The sequence below is a fragment of the Patiria miniata genome, unplaced genomic scaffold, assembly GCF_015706575.1.
Source record: "Patiria miniata isolate m_02_andy unplaced genomic scaffold, ASM1570657v1 HiC_scaffold_2, whole genome shotgun sequence".
Taxonomy (NCBI): Eukaryota; Metazoa; Echinodermata; class Asteroidea; order Valvatida; family Asterinidae; genus Patiria; species Patiria miniata.
The window spans coordinates 8,543,106-8,558,977 of NW_024037058.1; the positions used below are offsets into that span (position 1 = coordinate 8,543,106).

Sequence of the window (15,872 nt, forward strand, 5' to 3'; positions counted from 1 at the left end):
TGACAAACATTTGGGCTAGTCTGATATTTAACCACATCTGACGTATTACTTGCACTGATATTTCAGTTGTTCTGAAATATATTTCCCTTGTGACATCACTTTTGACTAACACTTGATGTGACATTTGACTTGTGATTTGAGATCATTATAAAAACCACTTCTCACCTATAATAAATCACACCACCATCGGATTTGTATATCAATTTGTAGTGTAGGGGCTAGACGTTATTATGGTTTGATACGCAATAACCCGCCGCCACAATAAGCTGCCGCCACAAAAGGGCACTATCAAGACCAACCAATATCACCCACAAACCCGTCAGAACAACATCTAGGCCAATTCCTATTGGATGGGTAATGTGCGCACCTGTTCAGCCTGATATAAGCAGCGCACAATTCAAAACATTTTGTAGTAGTTCTGAAACAAACTCTTAAATTTCTTCCAGTATTATAAAAGATGCAGCAAGATTTTTGTGCAATAGTTTCCCTCATTTTTCGGTGGGGGGGGGGGGGTAGATTTTTTGAAATGTCCTAGACGTTGCTACTGACAAGTCCTTGGTCGATATTGGTTGGACGTGAAAGGCCCTCTTGCGGCGGCGGGTTTAACCCTAAAGGGAGCAACTCTTCATGAACATACCCAAGAAATTTCATGACCAAAGGTCAAAGGGTTTTGGAATTATGGCTAATTAGTTCTTCATATGTATGAATGGCAATTCCGGACTGTGTACACGACGTATATGGGAAAATTAAGTTTTTCCGGCGCATAGCGCGGGAAAAATTTTCACTGAGCGACAACCCCTGGTCCGATTTTTATGTTTTTGGTGTCAAAAGATGCGCAAAGCTCGAGGCTAAAAAGTCATAAAAGTTCGGTTGCGAAAAAACATTTATTAAAGGCTATCACGGAAAAAGTCGAGGTGGGGGCAGATTCCGCCCCCCCCCCCCCGCCCCTTTTAGGGTTAAGAAGGCCAAACAAAAAAAAGGAAAAAAGTTATGCTTCCAGTTTCCCTACCTACCCTATTCTGACAGCATCTACTTTAATTTTTTTATGGAAAAAAGGGGAAAGATTCACCCAAAACCATACATTTCTGCCTTTTACCCTTGATTTTATGCAGACGTCTCCTTATCATCGTACACAAAAAAAGTTTTGCCAAATATAACTTTCCCTTTCTTAAAGCCAAAAAAAATAAGTCTCCGGTTTCTGGTATGGAGCTTGCCCAAAAAGTGGTGCGGCGACGCGGCTTTTTTTTTTTTTTTACCTGATTTTTTTTTGCTTCAAAATGTAGGCCGATGACTACAAATGGTGCCCGACTAGACTTAGTGCAAATATATGGGAGTCCAGAGAGGCCACATAAGCTTATTCTTGATCATAACCCCATCTAAAAACGCATTAAAATTGTGCAGCAGCAGGATTCCAGTCAAACCAGTGAGTTTGGCAGTCTTGAGACATCATCTTTCATTGAAAAAAAAACTTTTTCATTTTGCCGACGCGCATGGCTACGGCGACACGCGCATACCAGAAACCAGAAACCAGAGACTTTTTTTTTTGGCCTAACCTACCTTTTTTTCTAATGCCATGTAATCAGCAGCAGAAACTATTTTGGGGGGCTTATCGCGTATCAAAGCAATCAAACCATATAACAAAGTGTAGCCCCTAGACTAATCAATTTGAAAAGGAAGAGTTACAACGTATACAACACAAACTTGAGACAGGACAATTTGGGAAGGTTAGTGGGCAATCCCTATTCCAAACAAGAAATGTTATAAGTACCAAAATAATATGGCATCCCATTCTACATGAAATCACTTTTTTCCAGAAAGAAAAAAGAGAAAGAGAGAAGAGACAAGCGGTAAGATTATTGCAATGCCGATTATATAGTGGATATTACAATGGTTTTGGGAAGAAATGTAGAATGCTGGTTCTTATGCTGGCACATTTGACTATTTCCTGACACAAAAGGTGGAAGTTTGTCTATCAGTCAACACTGTGAATGAGTTCTGATTTGACTTTTGACTGACTTGCTATTGACTTCTGAATTGACATTTGACTGACCTGTGATTGTCTTGTGATTGACCACGTGCGATTAACCAAATCTGACGTATTACTTTCACTGATATTTTTAAAAATGTGTTTCACTTGTGATATCACTTCTGACTGACTTATGATTTGACATCTGACTTGTGATTTGATTTTTAAGGCTTACTTTTGATCTGAGCTGTAATTCTACTTTTGATTGACTTTTTATAATAGATTTTGACAGACTTTTGATTGACTTGAGATTTGACTTGTGACTTCACTTAGTTTGGACTGTTACTTAACATTTGGCATTTGTATTTACATGAAATCACTTTTTTTCCCAGAAGGAGGAAGAAGAGAGGAGGACGAGAGAGAGAGGGGAAGAAAGAGAGGTAAGATTACTGCAATACCAATGTATTGATTTCATTGATTTTTTAACTGAGAAATATTTCCCTTGTGATAGCACCTTTGACTGACATTTGATACGACATTTGACTTGTGATTTAAGATATTATAAAAAGTACCTATCGCCTATAATAAATCACACCACCATCTGGTTGAATTTACAGTGTTAACAAGTTATCTGCATTCATCTCTAATGCATAGCTGCCAACTAGTACGATTTTTTCGTAATTATTACGAATTGTTTGTTAAATTACGAAAATACGATTTGCCTCTAAAACATTACGAATTTCCCATTTTCTACCTAACGAAAAAAAAAATACTTGTAAAGTATCGTTTTGGACCGAAAACTTCTGGCGAAATGTCGCGATAATGGAAGGACTGGTGACAAGTCTAATAAGAATGCAGTCAAGCACCTGATATACATCAATGCAGTGTGCGCAGTGGAGTACTTGAGGACCAGACTAAAAATATTTTTCAATGGTGTGTCATTTGTGTGCATCTCGTGGATGTGTGGTTGTGTGTACTGTATGTGAGTACTTTTCAGTGACGATCGTGAGCACATTTAGTCGCTTATTGCCCGAATGAGACCCATCAGTGCGAGATTTTAATCATGGAATTTAATAAGAGTATGGTTAGAATAATTGGTAATAGAGTTTGAGTTTGTCACAACGGACAGAAAAAAAAATCAGCATGCGTTTGCAAGGTATGTTGGCAGGATATTTCTGTTGCATACGGTGGCCCTAAATCATTGTGTGTAAAAACATGATACGAACTCAAAACTCCACATTCGACATGCATCTAAAAAAAATATGCGCACACGTTATTGTTGTTATTATTTATTTGACTTCAACAAACAAATACAGACATTAAAACAAAATTAATTTTAAAAAAAATATTTTTTTTTAAATTTTTAAAAAAAATTATCTTTTGGCCTACAGTTCATTATTATTCACAACAAGAAGGGTATGAACATGTATGTGTACATGTAAACCATGTACCTGTACTCGATGTTGGTAAAGCTTTTGATAAAACGAGCAGTTGAAAATTACCGCGTGGGTTGATTACTAATTGGGATTTTGAAAAGTTGGCAGCTATGCTAATGTTTGGTGGGCTGAGCTCCATGATTGTCTTCGGTGTGTATAATCTGTACTCGACGACGTAACATTGCTATAATCATTTCACCCAAGTGTAATGTACATGTATGTAGACTGATTTTCTGACCTTACAATTCCCTAAGTCTATAAATTGTTCTCAAGGAGAAACAAAATAACACCTCTCTGGTGATTTCAGTGTACTTTTAATTTAAGTTAAAATGGTTCTAGGACTCAACAAGACTGTTTTTTGCCCAAATGCAGCACTTCATCAGTAGTAAGCCAATACTTTTTATTCAGCTAAATTTGTGTCAAATGTTAGAGTGCATAGGGGTGTGCATTTATACGGGTAGTACAGGAACCAGGTACCCATTAAAAAAAACACTATTTCAGAAATTGCTGTTCATAGATTGTTCATAAAGAGCTGCGCGCTAATACTTTCCCATATCTTTGCATCAGTATGCAAGTTACAAATGTATGGGATCCATGTGTTAACTAAAGAGGGCGCGCTTTTACCACTTCTGAGAGCCCCTCCCTTCGGATGGGACACTGCGTGTACGCACTGTGCACGACGTTTTTAATCCTGAATGTGCACAAAGGCAAGCCACAGTGTCTTCGCGCATGAGCATCAGGAGTCGGACTTCGAATACGTTCAAAGACTTGCGATGGTCTCCCAGACTAATCCCCGACCCTAATAACTTTGGATCACTCGAAATACGCAGTGGGTGAATCCTCGATTTACACCATAAACAAATGGTGTGTACACGTACCGGTAGGCCTACATGAGTGTTTAAGAAATGTGCATGCTTACCGACTATACTTGAACCTGTTTTTTTTCATCGGCAATAGTTCTTACCAAGGTTAAGTTAGCAACATTTAGAACCAACAAGAGTGTCGTTGACACATGTATAGGGCAGGGTTTTGGGGGTTTTTTTGGGTGGGAATTTTCAAGTTGAATCATATTCCATGAACTGTAAAAACAATTTATATGCCATCGACGTAGAAGGGAAGTTACAAGCAAATTAATGCACAATTTTTTTCAGTTAGAAAAAACAAAAAACAAAGTGAGGTGGTTATACATGTAAATCCAAAAGCTCAATCCATCCACTTCTCAAAATGAGCAAACGTGTTGGAAATTGTGCTGAATACAGATCTTTTTGATCACGTGTTCATCGTGGCAGCATTGACAGTGAAAACATTTACCAGCTGCATCATCACGTGCAGATGAAGATGCCAAAGATGTGTGCCTTTTATATAAAAATCATAGAAATAAAAACTAATTCAGAACAATTGCATTGTAAAACAATCATATTCAACAGTTTCTTTTATGTAGCCTCTTTTGCAATTTCGACTGACCCACTGACCCTCTTTCAAGGCCAAGTAAATATGAGAACCCTAGGATTAACAGACACAATTTGAATGGATACTTTTACAATTGGCTTTTTTCTAGACAAGGCGTCCATCATGTTGTGAATCAGTGGTGTTATTTGATATCTTTCTCATTTTGGAATTGCAAGGAAAAAACAAAATGCTACATATGCTGGCAAAAAGAGTCCATATGCCATTCAGCATGTCCCTGGCCCTGGGTTCATCTATTCATATCTCTGAGAGGGGTTTCATCGACTGCACTGAACATGTCCCTCAGCTGCTGTAGAACTTGAACTTCCACGACAATTAGTCTCTCAAACAAGTCATATTTTCATACATTATTTTAACTAATCACAATGATAACTTGTCCTCTCCGAATTTTATCAGTATTGACCTACTGTTTTTGACTGATGACGTTATCAAACCAGAAATAACTTTTTTTCCACACATAGAATGTTTACTGAAGTTTATCACACAGTTAAAAATTCATTTTTGTAACAAAATAATTGATTGTACTGGATGGGATTTAATTTCGTGATTCTTTGTTAGAACTACATCAACATATTCCTCAACTGGGCAGTGCATAATGAAAAGGCTGTTCGCCCGACCACTCTGTGTTTGTAGCTCGACAAACCCGAACCTCTAGTTAAATATCTATATTTCTCATTTTGTTATTTACTTTCAGCCAGAGGAGGAGGAAGGAGGCGAGGAAGTCGTGGTAAGTGAAATAAGTATTTTATTTTTTTATTATTCTTTAGTTGATATATATTCAACGTGTACGTACTGTACATGTAATTCGTGAGCAAAGTACGCACAACTTTTTAAATCCTGAATGTGCACAAAGGCAAGCCACAGTGTCTTCGCGCATGAGCATCAGGAGTCGGACTTTGAATACATTCAAAGACTTGCGATGGTCTCCCAGACTAATCCCCGACCCTAATAACTTTGGATCACTCAAAATACGCAGTGGGTGAATCCTCGATATACACCATAAACAAATGGTGTGTACATGTACCGGTAGGCCTACATGAGTGTTTAAGAAATGTGCATGCTTACCGATTATATACTTGAACCTGTTTTTTTTCATCGGCAATAGTTCTTACCAAGGTTAAGTTAGCAACATTTAGAACCAACAAGAGTGTCGTTGAAACATGTATAGGGCAGCGTTTTGGGGGTTTTTTTGGTGGGAATTTTCAAGTTGAATCATATTCCATGAACTGTAAAAGCAATTTATATGCCATCGACTTAGAAGGGAAGTTACAAGCAAATTAATGCACAATTTTTTTCAGTTAGAAAAAACAAAAAACAAAGTGAGGTGGTTATACATGTCAATCCAAAAGCTCAATCCATCCACTTCTCAAAATGAGCAAACGCGTTGGAAATTGTGCTCAATACAGATACACTCAATGGACACATCTTTTTGATCACGTGTTCATTGTGGCAGCATTGACAGTTAAACATTTACCAGCTGCATCATCACGTGCAGATGAAGATGCCAAAGATGTGTGCCTTTCAGAGGTGGCAGCAAGTCATTTTTTGCAAGTCCAAGTCAAGTCACAAGTCATTGTTTGTAAGTCCAAGTCAGTTCACAAGTCATTAGGTCCAGTCACAAGTCATTAGGTCCAGTCACAAGTCAAGTCACAAGTCATTTGGTCTAAAAACAAGTCAAGTCACAAGTATCTTTGTCCAAGAACGTCCTTTCAGATGGTTTTTGGTTTTGGGGAAAATTTTTGGAACTTTGTTCTGAATTTTTGATCGAAATTTTTTTTAGATGGTTTTTGGTTTTGGGGATAATTTTTGGAACTTAGTTCTGAATTTTTGATCGAAATTTTTTTTTTATAAATGAGTGAATCCATATTCTCCCTGATGACTGTTTTCCCAGTTTTGCATCATTTTTCAATGTTTGTGGCCTTTATTTCTATTTATCCACATAATGTCCTTTAGTATAGGATCTCTGCATCATTTAAACTACTGAGGGGGTACTTACTGCTGTCCATTTACACTCATCAGAAGGCCATGTTTCAATGCCTCAAGTGCTCCCCCATCCCAACCCCAACCCCCCCAAAAAATCTCTTGTAGCGTCCCTTTAATTTTTCGTAATTATACTGTAGGTACAAGAAAAGACGAAAGAAGTCGAAAGAGATTCGTATGATCGTAGTGAGAGAGACCGGGAAAGCCGACGGGACAAAGACAAGAAGACTGCGGAGAAGAAACGAGACCATTCAGAGGGGGAGCGAGAAGGAGGCCATGAATCTAAGAGAAGGAAAGACGAAGAGTCGGGTAAAAACATTTGTTAGGAACGTTTGCTCATTGGCTTACTTTTATGTACTTAAACAACAAGGAATCACCAAAGAAAAGAAAATGTATGACCGACAAAGCAGACTCAGCAGCTGTCTCAGGTATCTGACATGTATCTACCAAGACCCCTTCAAAAGAACCCAGTAGAAATGTGTTCATTTGTTTTGATTCTCATCTGTTGACATTCCTGGATTTGTGCACATTTTTTAGTACATCCATCAGAACCTTAATTATATGTCTATCAATATGCCCATTATTTCAAAAAGCAGCTGCTACAATGAAGCTGGCATACTTGAGGTATCCCATAACAGAATACAAAGTCCGTGGTGTCACTGACGGTACGAGGAAACTCAGATTCTATTATATATCTTACTTGGTACAGGCAGGGAATCCTCAGTGTCCTCCCAGGAGAGAACGTCAGGTACCAGACCGTCCAGCAACCATCCCTCCGCGTCGGCCAAGAAGAGAGAGCACAAACGACGCAAGGTTGGCCACCAATCTCCAACTGTTTCCCATGTAAGTGAGTGAATTTTAAGTTTCCATAAAGAATCAAAAGAATACTAAATTTTACAGGAAGTTGTAAAGCCCCACCCCATCCCAACCCAACCCCCCATCCCAACCCCCCCCCCCCAAAAAAATCTCTTGTAGCGTCCCTTTAATTTTTCGTAATTATACTGTAGGTACAAGAAAAGACAAAAGAAGTCGAAAGAGACTCGTATGATCGGAGCGATTCGTCCACCGAGTACTTCAGCGCTGCCAACTCCCTCTCCTCCAGCCCAGGACAAGGGATGACATTTGGGCAGGCCATCAGCTCGTCGTCTTCAGGCACCTCCACGTTGGTCAATAGGCACATCACCGAGGAATCGATTGAGGACAACGGGAGTGCGATGTCGGCTACCTCGGATCAGGACACGGCTCAGGAGAGCAACTTTGCCCTGCCCGACCCGACCATCAGAATGAGCCAGGGAGATGAGACCAACCCTTTAGAGAACATCTCCCCTTACCAGCATGAGAAGCTGCGGGAGCTGCTCCAGGAGAACATGGTTCCATTCAGCCAGAAGTATTCCCTGGTGCCTCCTGACATCCTGGATGAGGTGAGTAGCAGGGAAGTCTCAGGGGCCACTACACCTAGGTCTGGAGAGACGTCCAGCTGTAATAAGCTAACAGAATTAACCTGGCGTGAACTTACAAGTTATTTTGAACATGCATCCTTAATTCCCCTTTTTCAATGTGTTGCAATTACTATTCTTGTAGTTAATCACATATCTGTCGGATATTAGCCCTTTGTATACTTTATTAAATTTACTTTACATTGTAGAAATAAATGTTGAGATGACCGTGAAAAAAAGACTTCCTCACTCGATTACATGTAGTATACTAACACTTTATTGTTCAATTTTCATGTATACTAAACGCCTACCAATGGGTTAGGCTATCCGGTATTTTACATGCAATTGACAAAGGCCTGCTTTCTTTTCATGAAAGGTTCCTTTCAAAGTTTGTTCAACCAATAAATTAAGCAAGAGACAATTGGTCATTGAAAACTGTAGTTTGTTATGACAGTTTTGTTGAAAACTTTTTAAACTAGTGGGAACTATTCATTTTACTGGATTCAGTCACTGAGGTCTATTTTCTGGAATGAAACTTTTTCGCTGCATCTATAAACTGCATTTATATTATAAACACCAGGGGTGCGTTTTGGCGGTCATAACCAAGAATTGGTTCGGTGGTTTCTCTTTGATTAATTGTTTTGGGGATTTGAGTACTACATGATCATGTGTAATTCTAACCCAATTAAAATTGCCGAAGAAATTCACTGACAAGAAACTACCGAACCAATTCTTGGTTATGACCGCCAAAACGCACCCCTTGAGCGGCCTTTTTGGGCCTTGTGTTGGGCGACTTCAATTTAAAATTTTTTTTTTTTTTCATGTACAAACTGTTACACTTCAAATAAACAACATTTTATAGCATAGTATCACTCAACTTTGCGCTGTGTGGCCTCATAATTATTCCTCCATGACTGAATACACGTGCAAAACTCACCACCTGTGGAACAACACCGCTAGAAGCCGCCATGCTTGCTGGTCAATCATGACATATTGAGGTCACTATTTATTTCACTCACGCGCGCGTACTAATATGATCTACAGCTGCAGCTGGGCAAAGTAGAAACCGCGCAAGCCAAAGTCTGTTTTTTTAATGCATGTAAGGCGTAAACCGAATAGCTAATTAAAAGTATAATAGCTTAATTAAAGTGTATTGGGTCGCTCGAGTAGCATCTGACTTGGGTTGGTAACAAGTCATCTTTTGCAATCCCAAGTCAAGTCACAAGTCATTGTTTGCAAGTCCAAGTCAAGTCACAAGTCAAAGCTGGTATTTACAAGTCAAGTCACAAGTCACAAAAATAGCGACTCGAGTCCGACTCGAGTCCAAGTCACATGACTCGAGTCAGCAAATCTGCTAATCTCTGAGAAAAAAATTCTGATACGTGATGATTATAAAAAAAAAAATGTACCTCAATGTCGATGGTCAAATATTCAAAATAGAATTTATAGCACTTGTGTTGACCACTGATTATGGCCAATGAGGGACTCATTACATTTGCGCACAAATTTTATTCGAATGTGTGACACTGCAGTTTTTGCATTGAACTTGCCTGACTTGTGCCCATCAACAGATTTTTTTCTCCTAACAAAGTTTCAATTTGTGTGTTTTCAATGGAACACTTATTTGATCTTTTCAACGTTGTCAAACCTCAGAAAATAGGCTTTTTCTTTTGCGGTAAAACTCATAAATTGCAAGGGAGATTTTAATATTCTAAATTCAAGTGATGTGCACACACCTCTAATCTGTGCAGGGATGAGCAAATGAATATGAATTGAAGTAGAAATTCTTTTCTCTTTCTTTCCAATTCAAAATTGCAGGTGTTCGGGTAGACAGTGCCCCTGACCAGATACAATCACATGGTGTGAGTGACGGGGATGAGGTCTTAAACGAGGTCCATCAGATACCAGACGATAAATTAGTTATGTTCGTGCAGGAAGACACAAATGTCATCATGGAAGCACAAGATAAGGCTGCTGAAGATGACATTTCTCCTGAGGCAGTATTAACATTGCAGTCTAGTCCAACACAAGACCATCACAAGTATAACATTAAAAACCACGGTCAAAACAAATAGAAATAGTTTTATTGGATACATTTGTATATCATGTTCCCCAGAAGTGAATTAAAATATTGGCTCAGCCTTCATTTTGTGTGACAACGTGTACCGTTTATCTCTCCATTTTCAGTGTGCTTTAACCTGACACTTCACACGACTAATATAATTAAAGTAAATATTAAAAAGAAAAGAGAATCTGAAACAGTTAATTGAAGATAAACAGCGACTAATTTTCAAAATGGAAGAAAACGTTTAGTTTCCACGTCATTTCCTGCATTTCACATCCTGAAAATAACTAATATTTCCTCGAACTTGAAAAGAAAAGTGAAATTGTTTTTGCTTTTGAGTGGGACACAGACTGATAGCAGAACAAACATGGAAATTAGTACAATAGTAGACTGAAAAACAAAACAATACAGGATGCATTTGTTATCACAAGAAAAGAAAAATGTGTGTTGGTTATCCCATTTAATAGATCTTTCTCCAATACAGGTGCATACAGATTTTAGTGATTTTAGATCTAACACTGTTTCCAATTCTATAATTAATTTTTTTAAAGTTTTAACTTTTAACCCTCCAGCATGTTCATGTCTTTTTTTATTCAGTTGTTGGGCATCTACAAGGAAAATATCCACAAGACTTTTAAGTTATTAGTCTTTAGGATGATAGTGTAAAAGAAAACAAGTTGTAAGATATGGGGACCAATATCACATCGGAAAGTTCTTTTAGAATTTGATTAATGTTCCAAACAGAGTTTATGATTCATTAGTAATTTGATCCGTCAATTCCATTGAGAAATTAAAAAAAAATCCCAATAGTTCAATAGTCTTCACCCTAAAACACCTGTTTGAGTTTCACCTGCACTAAAGCACCAATCAGAGAAGCGAGAATAACCAACTTGATTTGCATGATAAAGCAATTGAAATATGATATTTGAGTCGCTACGCCCTAAATTGTTACCAAGGTCAGAGCCAAATTCTGCTAAATGCACATACAAAATCTGTCAGATGATCAAAAATCTGCCAAATTCCCCAGAATTACTCGAAATACACTATAAACACTTAAAATCACATGCAGAGTGGTACTTTTGCCTAAATTAAGGTTCAAATTACATTATAAATAATCTATATTATCATAAAGATATGAATTATCACGTAAATTTCGGGCAAAACGCGGACCTGGCCACGAAGAAGTCCATTTCCCAGTGAACCTCGGCACCTAGACCAGCCAACCTGTCCCTTTATGCAAGGATTTGTTTGAAAGGATTGAAGCTTTTTTAAAACACCATTTTTTGTTCAAATTTTTTGTTTTTCTATCAAATAACAATTTGTGCAGTATTCTGCCAGAAATATGCCAAAATAATCCATTCTGTTTTTTGTCAAACTCTTACAAAAATTCTGTCAAAGTTAGCCGAAAATCGGCTAAAACGGTCACCCTGATTCGAAATATGGGGGCGGCCATCCACCCATCACTGCATGTGGTCTAAATATCTTTTATTAAAAAATCCAGAAAGAAAAGAAAAAACATTTAAAAAAATATCAAAGCTATCAAATGTAATTTTAATATGAGGTTTGCCCTTCACCAACAAAGTATATATAAGATATGTGTGCTCAGTGCGGTCCGAGAACTTCAGGGAAAAAAATAATTGTAAGCGTGTGCTTCGGTGGGACTCGAACCCACGACGTCTTGCTGAGCCGTGCAGACGTCATAACCACTGGACCACCGGGCTTGTCCACAGAACTGTTGACTCGAAAAATAGACAATAACCAACTTGTGAGATTTTACTAAAGTTGACATTTTATTTCTCCAAAAGAAATATAAAAAAGAAAGAATATTTCTGGGTTATGCTTACATTTTACGAAAACATTTTAAATGCAAATCACCTTGTTGAATGCCATTAAAGCTGTTTCATAAATGAAATCGTAGCGTTGTTTAAGCAAATCACTTCGCGGAAATTCTCAGTGATGAGGCAGCTAGCTAGGCGGTTTCCAAAATAACTGGTTCGCGGCGCAAGATGCTTTTGATAATAGAGGGACCAGGGACCATGTGTTTTTTTCACGCATTCGTATAGAGCAACTGAGTGAGAGAGACAGGAGTCAAGTAAGTTTACCCGGCATTTTTGGCCTAAAAAACATAATAATTTCCCCTTTCCCCTTTTGAAGTGACTGTATAATAATTGTAGGGGCAAAGGTACTTCTGAGTTTGGTGCAGTTGAAAACTGTTTAATTTGTGTTTAACTTTAAAATGGAAAAAAAAAACGAGGTCTGACGTATATTAATTTTCAGGCAAATGTGTAGGAAATTTAGACAGCCGAGTCTTAACAAAAGTCAAGCACAGAACTTGGATTTTTCCCCTTAAACTTAAAGTGACTCTTTTGGGCAGTTTTGAATAATAGGCCTATTGTTTCGGCTAAAAATGCAAACTTCAAAACAACAAACATTACCGTAAGAATAAAAAAAATCTACCCCAAAGTAGGCAAAGTATGTTCTATTTTTATGAAAATAGCTTAGCGGAAGGCTACGACCTGTGACAAGGCACTTTTCACAGTCACTGGTTCGCGTTGTCCAATGCTTTCGAAATCGCAGCCAGGGACGCGGGACCAGGGACAATGTGTCTGCCAAACGAATTCGCACATGTAAGATTTATTATACGCGTTTATGAATTGGCGGCAAAATACAATTAGGCAAGCACTGCGCGTGTCTAGTTTAAGGGAAGATAATCTGGAGGTGACAGTCAAACATAAGTTGACAAAGTCTATAGCCCTAATAGTCCTGAATCCTCCAATTTCAATATAATTTTGCACACCCTCCTAGGGAGTTAGGGTTAAGCATGTTAAAGGGAATATACATCATTTGCTTTTGCTGTAATTTTCAGAAATGGATGGAATTGGGGGGTTGGAAATATAAAGCAAATATAGTTGCACTGACTTTTTGGAGGTTTTGGGTTCGAAAATGCTATAAAAACCAAGAAAAACGATCATTTTCCTGTAGTCTGGTTCCCTGACTCCATATAAGAAGAAACAGAGCAGTTTACATACATTGGGGAATTGTAAGGTCAGGGAACCAGTCTAGCTGGCTCGTACCCGTTCATAGGTTTGTAATCGATTGCAAACAAGTACAATGGTCAATTGGGGCCAGTATTTGAAAAAAAAGCCAGTTGTTTCCAACGCTGATCGGCCGATCAGCGTTGGAAATTGATACAAAAATACCACTTTTCTTGAAAATGACAGTATACCAGGTGCCATAATTTTACAGGATGCTTTAGACTGTCATTTACCAACATCCTATTAAGGTATTTCGCAAAAACTTGGTAGTTTTATTTTTCGATGTTTGCAAATGTTGTATATTCCCTTTAAGAGAGATTTGTAGGTGAATGTGTGGCCAACTTAGGGGCCATTCAGAATTTTCAATGTTTTAAAATTTCGATTTTTTTTCCAAATTATTTTGACCCACTTACCCACCCCTAATGTCGATTTATAAAAACTGATTTGTTACGCAGTATTAAAAAACAAACATGTGTTGCGCGTCCTTTCGGAAAAAAATCCATTGCTGCTGAGTGCTGGGCAGAAGCAAAAGCTGTCTCTTTGCAACTTTTCAACAACAAACAAAAGTCAAAAGATTTTCTTTTTTCTTTTTTTTTTTTTTTTTTTTTCGTTTTTTTTCCCATGAAAAGTGAATTTTTATTTTTATATATTTAGCTTTGGCCCACCCACCCACAATTTGGAAAAATAGTCGAAATTTTAAAACACTGAAAATTCTGAATGGCCCCTTAGTGAGTTTTTACATGTCACTGCATCAAATTAGGTTTTGCCCTTCACTGCATGTTTTTACCGCGTCGGTTAAGGGCCTCCTCTACGTCAACATGTGGTGACATGTAAAAATTCACTTCATTGGCCACACATTTGCCTACAAATCTTTCTTAAAAACTTTGTCAACATATTCCTTACAGTTCTCAGAAAAGTTTAATCTCTGAGGTACAAGTAGCCCCATAAATGTGGCCAATTTACTGGCCTACCTCCGTAAATAAAGGCCACACTTGGAACGTTTACAAAAACATGTAGAACTTTGTCAAATTTTGATTTTCACATTTAGGCTTATAAGTTTGTAGTTTATTTTTGCTTTAGAAGCATACTCACCCTCTTTATAGGCTAATCAGAAAGTGCCGCCTTTTTCAGATGTCTATTTTTCGTGAAATTTCCAGATTCATTTGCACATGTTTGCGAATCGAATTTTCAACACGAAATTTCACGAAAAAAGAGACATCTGAAAAAGGCAGTACTTTCTGATTAGCCTATAAAGAGGGTGAGTATGCTTCTAAAGCAAAATAAACTACAAACTAAGCCTAAATGTGAAAATCAAAATTTGACTAAGTTTGACATGTTTTTGTACAGCATGTTCCAAGTGTCGCCTTTATTTACGGAGGTAGGCCAGTAAATTGGCCACATTTATGGGGCCAAGGTACAAGATAAGCAACAACATGACAGCTTTGCTGTTGAAACCCCTCAGCCACGGTGACCTTCACCTTTGACCTTTTGACCCCAACACCAATTCCATCTTGCCTTTCTGGCCCAAGTTTCTAACTCAAGTTATCATCCGGAAACCATTTACCTTTAACTCACTACAGTGACCTTGACCTTTGACCATGTGACCCCCAAACCAATCCCAACTTGCCTGTACCCAAGGGCAACCCCCTACCAAAGTTAGACACCAAAATCTAATTTCTAACTCAAGTTATCATCCCGGAAACCATTTACCTTTAACTCACCACGGTGACCTTGAAATTTGACGTTTTGACCTCAAAACCAATCCAAACTTGCCTACTTCTAAGGGAAACCCCCTACCGAAGTTACAATCCCAAACAACATTGCTAACTCAAGTTATCATCCTGAAACTAAGGTGCCCGGACGGACGGACGTTCCAGCCAGATGGACTTCCGGGGTACCTTCATTGTTGTCCCATTGTCCCTATTTCTAAAGATTCCACTTGCGGGGTACCCTATTTTCTAAAGATTTCACTTGCGGGGTACCTCGAACAACGGACAGACAGACAGCCGGCCGACGGACAGACAGACGGACGCCCTAGGCGATGACAATACCCCTCGAGCCTCACGGCTGAGGGGTAAAAAAAATTTCTTTTTCTGTTTTGAAAGTAGCCATAGGATGCAACATAATTTACTAAAAGTTAGTCCTGCCCTATATCTGAAATGACTACTTAAAATAGTAGTCAGGCAGGCCAGCTGACTGACATTAATTAGTCAAATATAAGTCACATAGTAGTCAAAATTTCAATAAGTCTTCTGAACCCTAATGACCCCAATGCTACAAATACTACTTAGTAGTAACCTGTAGTATTCATCTCTTTCCATACAAGTTTGCACGAAACATATTCTGTGGTATTTGGTACTTGACCCCCAAACTGCCCTTTGGGGGTTAGGGAATTAAATCAAAAATGTCTGAAATGACTAAACGTTAGTCATCTGACTTTTGCAGTTTGTCATTCAAAATGACGACTAATCACATTTAGTCACATGA

General features: G+C 38.3%; 1 protein-coding gene across 1 annotated transcript; it reads left to right on the forward strand.

Annotated features, from left to right (window-relative positions):
• The first annotated feature begins 1,887 nt into the window (after positions 1 to 1,887).
• Positions 1,888 to 10,447, forward strand: LOC119726918 (SART-1 family protein DOT2-like). The gene is made up of 7 exons (XM_038198769.1): positions 1,888 to 1,905; positions 2,359 to 2,406; positions 5,564 to 5,596; positions 6,990 to 7,158; positions 7,559 to 7,692; positions 7,857 to 8,270; positions 10,104 to 10,447. The coding sequence occupies exons 1-7, from the start codon at positions 1,888 to 1,890 to the stop codon at positions 10,113 to 10,115; spliced, it is 828 nt and encodes a 275-aa protein (XP_038054697.1). The 3' UTR covers positions 10,116 to 10,447.
• The last annotated feature ends 5,425 nt before the right edge of the window (positions 10,448 to 15,872 follow it).